Source organism: Drosophila virilis, unplaced genomic scaffold (genome assembly GCF_030788295.1).
Source record: "Drosophila virilis strain 15010-1051.87 unplaced genomic scaffold, Dvir_AGI_RSII-ME tig00001317, whole genome shotgun sequence".
NCBI classification, from domain to species: domain Eukaryota; kingdom Metazoa; phylum Arthropoda; class Insecta; order Diptera; family Drosophilidae; genus Drosophila; species Drosophila virilis.
The window spans coordinates 221,760-236,154 of record NW_027212833.1 but is presented as its reverse complement, the minus strand read 5'-3'; the positions used below and the strand labels follow the sequence as shown (position 1 = coordinate 236,154).

General features: G+C 40.9%; 2 protein-coding genes across 7 annotated transcripts in view; both read right to left on the bottom strand.

The window, feature by feature from the left end:
- Positions 1–6,569, bottom strand: part of LOC138911529 (lachesin-like) — a 202,912-nt gene extending 196,343 nt beyond the window's left edge. The window contains exons 1-2 of one of the 6 annotated variants that reach the window (XM_070210854.1): positions 6,469–6,569; positions 4,232–4,389 (exon numbers count right to left, since the gene is read on the bottom strand). In XM_070210854.1, coding sequence (XP_070066955.1) covers positions 4,232–4,298 — 67 coding nt within the window. In that variant the 5' untranslated portion in view covers positions 4,299–4,389; positions 6,469–6,569. Of the gene's footprint in view, positions 1–4,231; positions 4,613–5,977; positions 6,202–6,468 lie in introns of those variants that run through there. The other 5 variants (XM_070210855.1, XM_070210857.1, XM_070210853.1 and 2 more) reach the window with 5 other exon arrangements.
- A 380-nt stretch (positions 6,570–6,949) lies between these two features.
- On the bottom strand, positions 6,950–13,832 carry LOC138911530 (uncharacterized). The gene is made up of 2 exons (XM_070210859.1): positions 8,265–13,832; positions 6,950–6,970 (listed from the first exon to the last, which is right to left on the bottom strand). Exons 1-2 carry the CDS (start codon positions 13,830–13,832, stop codon positions 6,950–6,952), a joined length of 5,589 nt encoding a protein of 1,862 aa, XP_070066960.1.
- Positions 13,833–14,395: the final 563 nt, after the last annotated feature.

The following is a 14,395-nucleotide window of genomic DNA, read 5'->3' as shown; positions in this document are numbered from 1 at the left end:
TTGATCACCATCTAATTGGCCTCAAACTCTTTTTCCAAAATCCCTGTTCAAAGTCATTTGAGGGGGGTTCCACACATTTTCATAAATGCATTCCTCCTTGGTGGAAATAGGTGTCAAAGATTTGGTGGGTGACGGTTCGTTTTAGAAGTGTTTCACACTTTTCGCAGAATAAAACATCTTCGGTAAAATATGGATAGTACGATTTTTTTGATAAAGTTTTTAATATTGTCCGATTTGCATTAAATTTATTTTCTGATCTCAAAATAAGAACTTAATAAATACGTGTTTCAGCGATTTGGGAATTCCACCCACAACAGGGACTAATTAGCGAAAGACAGTTTTTTTTGCTTATCCTCCGGGCATTGTGAGAATTTATTTGTTACGTTCTTGGGTGGCAAATGAAGGTCAGATGTTTAATTAACGAAAAATGTTTGTATGAAACTTTTATGTTTAGCATCTGACCGGTCTCAAAAAAATTGTTCGAATTCATTTCACGGGTGTCTCTCACTTTTTTAGTATCCATTCCTCCTTGGTGGAAATTTGGGTTAAAGATTTGGTGGGTGACGTTTCGCGCTCAAATTCATTTTCAAAGATCTATTTGAAAAATTTTCAAGGCTTTCTTACAAAATTTATTTTGTACGTGCCACGGGATATTCAAAATATATATGATATCTAAAAATATTAAAGAAGAATTATTTGAAAATTTAAAATTGAAATTACCTGTAAAACCTTTGTAAGATAGCGAAAAACTAGAATTTATGTCTTCGTGTCATGTCAAGCAGTTACTTGAGGATGTTGCTAAATACTTTATAAGTAGCCAGCGGGGTATTAATAACCAGGGGACAATGGGAAGTCTGCGTCTGACTCTGCCGTTTACTCAGGCGAGCAGTCACGAAATGGAACAGACTCACTCGGATGATATGGGCGTGGTCCCGCCCGTGGCCGCTTCTTCGTCGTATGAGTCCCGTCTGTGATGGCTCGTCTCTCCGTCGTGTGGTTTACGCCGATACTTGGCCGCGCTTTGAAAATCTGGCCCGTGAATACCTGGGTTGATCTGGCCAGCGTCCTCCGGCGGGGGATTCAAGCGTGGTGTGACACTCCTCATATGCTCTTTAAGAGCGAACCGGGCGGCCTATAGCAATCGTCGCTTTTGGCGCCGTGGACCCCAAGTCTGGCGTTGCCACCCTTCAAAAATTTGGGCTCCGCCGTGGGCCCAGCTTCACCCCAATACTCTGACCATATGACAAAAGGATATCGGCGTGGCCGATATCGCACGCAACCAACTAAGTAAGCCCTGGTCAAGTCTAACGAATGCATAAGACAGTCGTGCCAATGCTTTCAAAGTTAAATTATGAGAATCCTTGCAGTTGGAATAAGGACTTGGGAAGAGTTCAGCATGTAATTTATCACAATTTACCATTGTGTTTAATAAACTAGTTAATGAAAGTTTATTTGATGAGTTTGAATACGAACAAAGGATAGTGCATGAACATGCGCGTGGAACTATCCAAAAATTTGCCAGATGAAACAAAAGAAGATTTAATTTAAAAAGAAGATGCTTAAAACCGCACCCAGTATAGACTGCATATGAAGAGTGTGGCTCGCTCGGACTCATTGATTTGTGCATTTGTGCGTATTTCGTTCTCACAGCACAAATGTCCAAAAAAAAAACCATAGCTCGTAGCTTTTAGGTAGACCCTTCTGAGCTGCGGTAGCACATAAATCTATCTATTCTTCATCCAGTCAGCGATAATGGGAAGAGTCTGATTTTTGTTTAAATTAAACCTTAATCTTTTCTGTTTCCCTAGCAGATTTATTTTTCTTAAAATAAAAAACTTTTTATAGCACAATTCCACTGTCCACATTTCAAATATATGACCATTTAAAAAAATGTGACATCTTTAAAAAATGTGACATTTTCAAAAAATGTGTGCATTTGCCATGAACAATTCTTGTTTTTGCGATGATTTATCAAATTTCATATCGATGTTATGAAAAATATGAAAATATCATTACCATAAGCAAGCGGTAATTTTAAATTATAATTTTTTTTTTACTAATCCCACAGTTTTTAACATTTAATGTTGGCCAGATACCTCAAGGAGTCAATCACATGGAGCCCCTACTTCTGGGCCGTATTATTTCAGTTTTGAAAGGAATATTTTGCAACGCTTAGGTAAATCAAATAAAACCGATCAGCAACTAATATGTTACCGACTTTTGCCAATGGAACACCAAACTGTGAAGTTTGAAAATGTGACATTTTTTGAGCATAGTGGAATTAAAATATTAAACCTTAGGCTTCTTGACGGAAGTCAGATGTTTTTCCTTATTTTACTTTTTTTACCAGTTTACCGAAAATTAGTTTTGCACAATAAATTTCTTCTTATTCAAAAAAATAAACGAAGGAGAAAACATACTCTCAGAGCTCTCATTGGTACAATAGCGCCAAAGTAAATGTTTACTTATGTGTGTGCACAAAAAGCAGAACGCAAGAATTGAAAACTTTAAATTTGTGTGTTTTTTTTTCAGAATTCTTTAACAAGCCTACTACTAGTTGAGAATTTAGTTCTTTTAGAAAGTTGTGTCTCTTAAGAAAACCGTTACTTTAAATACAAAGACACAATATTTATACAATTGATGGGAATTCCATTGGGATCACCGGCCTCCTCAATTATCAAAGATTTTAATGGAAGAACTATTGGACAAAATTACTGATAATGTTATATTTGGCTACCTTTCCATTTTAAAATTGAGGTGCGGACCTCAAGCTAGCCAAACTAACAATAATTTCTAATAAATTGATAATTAAACTAAGACATTTGACGAAATATAAAGATGACCCTTTTTGTCGTAACAGAGGAAAGTATTTAAAATTCTAAAAGAACTGACTTGAAATATTCGGGAAGTTTGAAAGTGTTATAAGCCTCTGGACGAGTACTTAACTGTAACTTATACCACCCAAAAGTATGATAATAAATACAACACTAAGCTGTAAGAGGATTTTCAACGTATCGGAAACAATATATCACAAAGAGATTGAGCTCGAATTAAAAAAACTCTTGACGAAAACTAGACCTAACAAGTCGGAGACTCTCGTCGGGAGCTCACGACTAAGGAGTACATGAACCCTCTTATTTAAACACCAAATGCAGTTCGAGTTACGCGCTTGTTTGTAGTAATAAAGATAAATTTTAAAAAATTTTCCGTCGACAGGGTTCGATCCTGCAACTGACGGACCTACACTACTTGCCGCCGTCTCTACTCAACAGCCACAGCAGCCAAAAAAAAAATGCTTCCTCAACAAAGGTCGGACGCGTGACTGACCGCAACACTTGCTATTCATCTACTCAACAGCCACACCAATAATTACGTAAACAAAAAAAACTAATTAAAATAGCAGGAAAAAAAATAATCGCAATTGCAATGATGTTGGTATATGTAATTCGAAGCAGACGCGCATGAATGTGTGTGTGTACATGTATATAGATATTGTTGGAATGAAAGCATAACTTTGGTTTTTTGTAACCGATATTAATGAAATTTTCTACAGTATATCTTATTGTATGCTAGAATATTTGTGTATTCTCAAAAAGCTATATGCATTAAAATTGTGGATTAAATTTGTTGGCAATATAAGTTGGGTTATTAACTTGCTTTATAGCTCTGTGGTGGTAGCGGGAAGGTGGCGATAGGTATAATATGAAAGATACTTATTATATATTTATAAGGTTGTAGAAGCAACATATCAAGTTTGATGACTCCAGCTCTTAATATTTACCCAATAGGCTCAAAAAACAGGATGTCAATATTGATTTTATTGATAACTTGCAAACGGAGTAAGTTTTCGATTGTCGGAAACACACTCGATCTGCGCAAGCACTAGGAGTACCTACATCTAAAATTCATCAAGTTTTAAGCTCTTATAGGTTCTGAGATCCTTGCGTTCATACATACGGACAGACACACAGATGGACTTGGCTTTTGATGCTGATCAAAAATATATAAACTTTATGGGATCGGAGATGCTTCCTTCTGCCTGTTACGTACATTTTTACATTTTGCACAATGAGTTCAGGGTATAAAAACAAAATTGTTTTTCAATTTTGTGTTTAATAAGCCAGACCTCGACCCAGGTAAATTATGATTTATTAAATGGTAAGGTCGACAAAATCACCATTGTGTTATAAATGTAAGAATATTTAAAATGTAAATATATTCGTTGACTTACCTTCTTTCATTCCAACAATCGATTTTATGAAACAAATGAATAGTATGCACTGGAAAGGTTTTTCCATTGTTTTTTTATTTTTTTTTTATTTTAAATATATATGTGTTAGTATGCACATTCACCGACGGTTGAAAATGTTGAACTACGTTTTTGGTTATCTGTTAGTGGTTCACATATGCATATTATATTTTATATTATCAGAATTTAATTTAAGAAAAAGTTAACGATTTCTATTTTTACATAGGCAAATCAGAAGCATGACATGAAACCGGCGGTCTGATAGTGAGATTTTCTTCATAATTTTAATTTACCTAAGTAGGTGGAATGGAAAATTCTAAAAGCTTCACTGCTAACGATTGTTTAATAGCTTTGTAAAAGTAAAGACTTCATGTGCGAAAATTCATTATTGAAATTTAGAAATTCACAAGTACTTCTAAATTGTAATAAAAATAAACATTTTATTAATAATAATATAATATTTAATTAATAAGAAATAAATAATGATTATAATTTCAAAAATAATTCGTAAGAAAAGATTAATTTATAAAAAATTACACAAGTTTTCTAACTTCTTTTATTATTTTTTATTTAAACTTGGACGATTTCAAAAACCAATCACGCCATTTGTAAGGATTTAGGCCACAGCCGATTTGGCTATGTGTCTATCCTTCTAGTTGGCTTCTGGGATTGTTTTTTTTTTTTGTGTGTGGTCCAGCTTACTAGGAGTATTAAGTTGTTTAATCATTTGTGATCGAAATTTACCTTAACTACTCACTATTTAATTAAATTAAATAATTAAGAAATAAAGTCAATTAATTATAATGAATACTTGTAGAATTTGAAATCGAATTGCTGTACTAAAGGCAACACCAAGCAAGTAAGAGGTTCTAGTCGGGAGATCCCGATGAGGGAATACCCTGCAGCCTCCTTTTCCAACACCAAATGCAATTCGCAAAACGCGCTCGTTTGAAGAAATAAGGATAAATAACAAGAAAAAAGTTCCATAGCACCACTTGCTATGCCTCTAATCAACTGTCACACCAATAATTAAGTATTGTTGAGAAGAAATTCGAATTAAATTAGCAGCTCAAAACACAGGATGTTGATATCAATTTTATCGCTTGCTTGCAAACGGAGTAAGTTTCCGATTGTCGGTTCGATTACTTGGAATCGGAGTAAGTTATCGATTATCGAAAGAAACTCGATCTGCGCAAGCACTAGGAAGACCTACAACATTTCAAATCTCTAGCTCTTATAGGTTCTGAGATCCTTGCGTTCATACATCCCGACAGACGGACAGATGGACATGACTAGATCGACTCTGCTATTGATGCTGACCAGGAATATGTATATACACTCTATGCGGTCGGAGAAGCTTCCTTCTGCCTGTTACATACATTTACATTTTGCAAAAATACATTATACCTTTTTTAATAGTTTTTAATGGGTTCAGGGTATAAAAATAAAAAGCAGAGGAACAGGCGCACATTTTCACTATAGATATATACTTTGTGTACACTTTGCGTTTTGCTGTTTAATAGCCAACAGATGACTTTAGCAGGTATAGTTTCATGAATTGTCCATTCCACTTCTGTTTGTTTTTGTCTTTTTGGCTCGCACTTATTTGGCCGAAGTTAATGACATGAAAATACCTGATATAGCGGCAACGGTTGCATGTCTTTATTCTGCTTTGCCTCCCAAAATGGTAAAAATGGCATGTGTTTATTTTTTCAAGTTATAACTTACAACTTTATCCTATTAAAATTCCGAATACATAAATAAGTGCATGAGAAAATGTAGTACCATATAGACTTTGTTATTCGACCAGTAATATATTATAGTTGTAATCAAATAATATTGCTTTCATATTTAAGTCAATTATATGAATTTGGAACACTTATTATACCGGTAAATACGTACACATGACTTGGCACAGCATCTCAAAGTACAATTAAATGTACTAATCAAAATAAAAATAATTATAAAATATTATAATGTTAGAAATATTTAGTTTATATATAAATAATGTATTATATGGATTACACTTTGATTAAATGGAAAATCACATTAACTTTTCTGTTATTATTTATACATATAGATTTTTGCTGAATTTAAATACATAAATTTGTTGCTTCGAAATTGCGATGATTAACTTTTCTAGTAATAGATAAGTCACTTATAGTTAACAATAGATGTAATTATGAAGATGGGACGTATTTTAATGCTGCTGTAGAAACCTTTTAATAATACTTTTAACAGCCTCTAAGCAGCTCAAACAAATTCCTCGAACATCAGACAAATTTTGTGAAAATACTGTTAAACTGGCGCATGCGCTGTTGCGGACTGATGGAAACATCAGAAAACATGACCTCTGTGTATATACGAGTACAAATGTACACATGTTCACATATATTTGCATACCTTTTTCGTTTATTCATTTTAGATCTCAGGTTATTATTTCCAGATCACATTTAACGTTTAAGTTAAAACATTTAAATTATTGAAATCGCATATGCTGTGGTAATGTATAAGTTTGTTTTATTTAATAAATAAGAAAGGAAAGTTGTCTTTGAGCTGGCAAAGAAGACAGAACTATATTTATTGAGGTCAACAATTATTCAAATATCGTCCTCACTTATATATATGCACATATAGCTATTGCGTACCCATATCCGCAATTCGGCATCCATTTACAGTTGAATACCAGTTTATCAAGTTCTAACACAGGTACACCTTTTTCTGTTTTTACACGGTAGATAGGTTTCAGAAAAACCTGTTAAAAAAAGACATTGATCGTATGCCAAAATATGTGATTGGTTCCTTATCATAAAACTTATTCAAATTAGTGACAAAGAAAGGATTTTTTAAGAAAAGGTATTCATGTTTCTATTATTAAATCACAAATGTAATGCGTACTTACACAAGTATAGTTATTAAATATATGTACCTTAAGCTTAAAAGTAAAAATAAATAAAGAAAATATAAATACCTTAATGAATATAAAATAATTTTTGGATGACCTGTTATATAATACGTTAAAATAAGATGTAATGTAAAAATTTCATTACCAACACATTAACACATTTCAATTACTCTGACAAATAAATTTTTTTGTATGCACGAAAAGAGAATTCAACTATGTAAGCCCAAAAGAATTTCTTTCGCGCCAAATGGCTTAAACTCATGTAAAATTAAAATAACTTGGCAGGGTTCGAACTCGCAACTAACCGTATAACTTGCTGACGACTCTACTCAACAGACAAACCAGTAAAAAAGAAAAAAAAAATAGTTTCCCAGATCCTTGCTATGCCTCTACTCAACAGCCACACTAAAAATTAAGTATTATTGAGAAAAGCACGAACTAAATAGCATAACAGAATAAAGTCGAAAATACAATGCTGTAGAATGCGATAGAAAACGGAGCAGACGCGCATGTGTGTGTACACAAACTCTTGATGTTTTCGGTAGCTGTGCCTATAACTTTGGCTCTCCTTTACCCGATCTTAATGAAATTTTCTACACTATATCTTATTGTTACATAAAATATGTGTGTATTCTCAAAAAGTTAATTGCATTAAAATTGTGGCTTAGATTGGTTGGCAATATAAGTTGGGTTTTTTACTTGATTATAGTTAGCTTATAGGTGGCTGTCGCGTGCCAAATGAAGGTGGAGTTGCAATTTGAACACTGCAAGTTTACGCCTGGCCCCCGGCCATGTTACTCCGATGTTACTAGAGACAGCGTAATGCAAAACGTGCTAGTGCAAGTGTTTTATTCTAAACGGATTACATAGGTTAGAACTTAGATATATATTCCCTCGGAATCTTACCGCAGTCTTTCCTCCTACGGCCTTCGAACTCACGACAATAATGAGCTTTACATTTAAGTAATGGCGGCAACAAGCCAAATACAGTGTGCCCGTACATTCGGAGGGCAAATATACATACTTTCAGAATATACTTAATACTAAACAATCGATAAATTAATTCGTCCCGCAACATCCCCGCCCCCGTGAAGGCCCTGCTTCACTCACATCCAGTATGGCTAGTTTAGCCACGGGACGAGTCATCAGTCGCACTCGGTTGTTGTCCGCCACGCGGATGCTGGCGCGTCGAGGCACTCCATCTGGTCCAGGGTAGAGCTCCTCCACTATGCCTCTTCGCCACTCTCTGCGTGGCACGGCCGGGTCGCATATAAACACCATATCACCATGGCGTATCGGCTCAACGCGCGCACACCATTTCACGCGTCGCACAAGTGTAGGCAGGTACTCTAAGACCCACCGCTTCCAAAAACGGTCTCGTAACAGCCGCGCCATGCGCCACTGCTTCCTCGTGACGCATCTCTCGTTCGGCTGCCCGTGGATAGCGGGCGTGTCAGGCAGATTGGCCACTCCTTTGAGTAGATCGTTCGGTGTTAGGGGGGCTTCTTGGTCCACAGACACCGGCAAGTGGGTAAGCGGGCGAGAATTCACAACGTTCTCGGCCTCAATCAGGAAACTCTCCAGTACGTGTTGCTTTGGTGCCACTTCCTTTACTGTGTGGCGTAGCACTCTCTTGACACACTGCACCATCCTTTCCCAGGCTCCCCCTTCAGCTGGGTTCGCTGGGCAGTTGAAGATCCATTCAATGCCTCTAGAAGATAACTCACCCTGAATCTTCTCCGGCTCGAATACATCTATTAGCCTTTTGGCTTCTCTGTTGGCCCCAACAAAGTTCTTTCCGTTGTCACTGCGCAACCTCAGTACAGGTCCGCGACGGCAAAGAAAGTTCCTGATTACGATTATACAGGAATCAGTTGACAGGTCATGTGCCAGCTCCAAATGTATGGCCCTTGTCGTCAGACACGTAAACAAGGCGACCCATCTCTTTTCCTTTCGACGTCCGATCGTCACAAGGAGTGGTCCAAAATAGTCCAGACCCGTAAACTTAAATGGCCATCCATTGGCCTCCAGTCTGTCCTCTGGCAAAGGACCCATTATAGGTGGCGCTGGCTGCGCTCTATGTAGTTTGCACACACTACATCCAGATATTACTGTACGCAACAGTCGACGCAGCTTTGTTATCCAAAATCTGGTCCTGATGTCGCCTATCGTTGCATCCACGTTTTGATGCTTCATTTTCACATGGTAGTGATACACAATCAGTTCCGTCAGTGCGTGCCGGTGTGACAATATTATTGGCCTTCTCGCACTATGCGATATACACAGTGCGGCATCGATCCTGCCATACGCACGCAAGACTCCATTGTCATCCAAGTATGGCGCCAGCCCTCTTATGTCGCTTCGATGACCGACTGATTCTTCATTGTATGAGGCTCGAACCTCGTCAGGGAACGCTTCGCATTGCGCTCGCCGTATCAGTAAGTTCTCAGCGTTCTCACACTCCGTCGCGGTGAGGCCGAATCTCTCAAGCTCAGTCCTCTGTCCACGGCTCCAGCGCGTAAACCTTAAAACCCAAGCCGTCGTCCTCACCAGCCGACTGTAGCTAGAGAATCTCTGAAATGAAATGAAAAAGCTATTTGCTGCAACTAAGGCAAATTCACTCGGCATCTCTTCTTCATCTTCGTAGGATGAGTGTTCCGTGCCCGGTTCGGACTGCGGCCAGCTGCTTTCTGGCTGCCGCAAAAATGTTGGCCCGTCTAACCATCGTGACCGTTGGCTGAGGTCTACGTGGCAATGCGGCCTCGTTGCGTCGTCTGCTGCATTTTCAGCAGTAGGTACCCATCTCCATTGGGAAACCTTTGTTGACTCAAAAATTTCTCCCACTCGATTTCCGACGAACTGCTTATATCGACGGTGGGTGCTGCCTATCCAACGCAGCACAGTTTTGGAGTCAGTCCATAGTATAGCGTCGTTGATCGCTATACTGTGCTCCTTTTTGACAGTGTCCATCAGCCTCGTTCCTAACACGGCTGCTTGCAATTCCAGTCGTGGAATTGACATCGTCTTCATTGGGGCACACTTCGTCCTGGCACATACGAAGCATACTCGCACGTCGTTGTTGTCGTAGGTGACCCTCAAGTAAGTCACGGCTGCGAATGCTGACTGGCTAGCATCGACAAAAACGTGCAGCTGTATTGCCCGCACAGGTGTTGGGCCGAAGTAATGGCGCGAGCTCCGAAATCCTTCCACGTTGTTCATATCCTGAAACCATTTGCTAAAGGCCCGGGCGATCTCATCTGGTAATGGTTCATCCCATTGCACATTTCGTCGCCAAATCTCACGCATTAGTAACTTTCCAGTTATCATGAGGCAGCTAAGAAATCCCAGAGGATCGAATGTTGACATGATCAAGCTCAAGAATTCCCTCTTCGTAGGAATTCGCTCCAAATTTAGCACACATCGGGGTACTTTGTGGTACTTCATGTTAAATTTGAAATCGTCCGTGGCTGGTTGCCAACACATGCCTAGAATCTTTTCTTCAGCTTCGCCCCATCCGATGCTCCTCGCAGTCCCATGTTGGCCCAGCGCGTCAGCTACAGTTGGCGAACTAGAAGTAAACTGGCACAATTCGAATCCAGCATTTGCATGTATTTCTCTTATTCTTGTCGATATGGTGATGGCTTCGCCTTCACTATCAAAACTATCCACATAGTCGTCCACATAGTGGCATTCAAGAATAGCTTTAACCGCGCGAGGGTCTGAATCCTGAAACTGCAGGGCATTCAAGGTCTTCACATAGTGTGCGGCGCTTGGCGAACATGCTGCTCCAAACGTCATTACCCTCATCTCATAAACATCAGGCTCCCGGCGATCATCGCCGTTTCGCCACAGGAATCGCTGGGCGCATCTGTCCTGCGGTCGAATCAACACTTGATGGAACATCTCTCGGATGTCTCCACAAACGCCAACGGCACCTTCCCGAAAATGGAAGAGAACAGTCGGCAGCGACTTATAGTGCTGCGGCCCCTTGGATAATGCCGAATTCAATGAAATATCACCAACCTTTGCTGCCGCGTCGAACACCAGTCTTATCTTACCGGGCTTATTTGGATTTTCAACTCCAAAGTGCGGAAGATACCAAAGTTTGTCGCTGTTGGCTAAAGCGACCTCATGTTGCTTCAATCGTCGAGCATATCCTTTGTGAACATAATCGTCCATAATTTTCATATAGGCTTGTTTAAACTGATCGTTACGCTTCATCTTTCTCTCAATGTTGACCAATCTTTTGTATGCCATATCATAGCTTCGTGGCAATTCAACATTATCACGGTTCCATAATAAACCCGTCTGGTAACGTTCTCCTATTTTCACCGTGGTGTCTTCGAGTATCTTCTGTGCTCGTGCATCGTCGCTGGCTGCGACTGGTGGCGTAAGCTTCACCCCGAAGTTTTCGATATCAAAATAGTCGTTTACCATCTTTTGGATTGCATCCTCCTGCGACACTGCTAGGAGGCATGACTTTGATGACGTTGCCGTCGGTTGATCTCTTGCCGGCCCAAAAACCACCCATCCAAGTTCGGTGGCTGCGGCATATGGTCCCTGTGGTGCAAACCTTTTTGTTTGCATTGGCAGTCCAAGATGCGCATGGTCAAGTCCAATCAGAAGTTTTGGTACCGCCCCGCGATACGGTTTCATTGGAAGACGTGCACCGTTGCCCCACATTTGGACGTCACGTTGATGCAGGCTTTGCATTGGTAAGCTGAGGTTGGACACGGCGTACACATTTCGCAACACATGCCGTTTGCGCTTGTCCGCTCCACTAACTTCCATGCTTACCACTGTGGTCGGCTCTCTGGTTGCTCTTCCACCAAACCACTGTATATTTAGTTGCCTGCGTTCCCCTTTGATATCTAGATCGCGCAGTAGTTCGTCGTCGATCATCGTTACAGACGAGCCCTCGTCGAGGAGCGCGTACGTATCGACCCGCTTATTGGCCCCGTGCAATGTCACTGGCAATATGCGGAATAGTAGGCGTTCTCCATCCGAATCGACACAACTTAAGTTCCTTTGTTGCGTCGATTGAGCATCCGCTGGCTGCGGTGCCCTTGTGTGAGGATCCGCTGGCTGCGGCATCCGTCCAGTATTCATCACTCTATCACCTGCTGGTTGCGGTGCATTGTGACTCATAGCATCATGATAATGTAAGAGTCGATGATGTCTCTTCCGGCATCCATTAACTTGGCATTCGTTGGCCCTATTGCAGACTCTTGCCATGTGGCCAACTCGTAAACACGAAAAACAAAGCCGGTGCCTTTTTACGACTGTCCACCTCTTTAGCGGAGAGGCTAAGTTAAACTCGTTGCAGTCCCTGACTGCGTGTTGTCCATTACAGATTGGACACTGTTTGGTGCGACCTCGGTGACGCCCTTCATTATTCTGGTCAATGCTGGCATGCAGCACTCTACGTCTTTGCTCCTTACTATCGACGTCCACAATCGTACATACCACATTGGCGTAGTCCGTTAACCACGCGCTAAAATGTACGACCGTCGGGAAAGGCCTAATCGTAGCTGCATGTCTGGCCCATTCCACCCTCTTGCTTGGTGGTAATTTAGCGACCAAATCCTCCATCAGTGTAGGATTCGCTAAATGCTGTTCCCCGTTAGCCGATTGTAGAAAGGCGGCAAGGTTACTTACGCGTGTAGCATATGGCACGATTTTAGCTATGCTGTGCTCCTGAATTGGCTGCACCTCTCGAATACTAATTAGCTGGCTGCGTATTAGCTGTTCTGGGCGGCCGTATCTAAAACGTAATTGTTCAATTACGTTGTTCACATTCCTGGGATGTATGAGCAACGACTTCACAGTGTCACGTGCTTCGCCTTTGAGTGCCTTCAACAATCGCTGGTTATTCTCCAGATTTGTACAGTTGTACGCCAAAGTTGTTTCCGTAAACGCGCAGAAGAATATAGGCCAATCCTCAGGTTGATCTCCAAACTCGGGTAGATCTGGTAATTTGCGTGGCAGGCATACATCGTTCCTGGGACTCGTCCATGCGAAGTTCCCAGTTGCCTGCGTTGGCTCCAAAATTATCGTTTGTTGGTTCTCCTGTGCCGGAGTGTAGCTGAGCGTTGGCTGTGCAATGCCTGCAAAGCAATATGGCGTCGAGCGGCTTGACGTTGTAGAGCAGTTATCCATAACTGTAGCCCGTTCTACCGTTTGCAACTGTGTTCCCAAATTTCCACTCAATGACGTAGGCAGTGCCTCACTCAAAGATGGCGATCTGCTCAAAATGGTAGTTCCACTCAAAATTGCAGTTTCACTCAAACTTACTTTTGAATTTGGGACTACACTCATAGTTGCAGTTTCACTCAAACTTCCACTCGACGATGGCTCTCCGCTCTCCGCTCCGATCAAAGATGGCGGCAGGTTAGCTGTACCACTCATGCCAGCACTACTCAACTTAACGGGATCAGTAACTGTACTCACATGTGCTTGACCAGTTTTTGACCTCTGCAACTCGTGCTCTAGCACAGCGACTCTCTTTATCAAATCCATGACTTGCGTACTTGAGAGTTGCGTGCTTGGGCTTGGCGCTCCTGTCAATGTGCTGGCTCGTGCACTCACTCCCGCGGCCACAGTGCCGGCAGGTTGTACACTTGTGCCCGCATCCACGGTGCTGGGGCTTTGTGGTGCGCTAACAGCGGGAACTTGCATTTGTGATACAGTGCTTACCATTCTACTTGTCCGCTTTGTCTGCGTCTCACTCGCCGTGGTAGCTATCTCCTGGCCATCGTTTAAGCGTGGGCTTTTCCTAGGTGACCGTTGTGTCATCCTACTCAGCTCGGAGATGGTTTCTGCTATATTTTACGCTGGCTGCGTACTAATGGTGACTCTATAACTGGGTGGAGGCCCTGCCTGTGCTGTGTCTATGTACACACACTGTAACACCAATGTTACACCACGTCTTGTCTTCAGCGCAAGTCGCCCTTGCAGTTTCTTACAATAAGAACTGCGAATAAAAGATCATGTCGCGTGCCAAATGAAGGTGGAGTTGCAATTTGAACACTGCAAGTTTACGCCTGGCCCCCGGCCATGTTACTCCGATGTTACTAGAGACAGCGTAATGCAAAACGTGCTAGTGCAAGTGTTTTATTCTAAACGGATTACATAGGTTAGAACTTAGATATATATTCCCTCGGAATCTTACCGCAGTCTTTCCTCCTACGGCCTTCGAACTCACGACAATAATGAGCTTTACATTTAAGTAATGGCGGCAA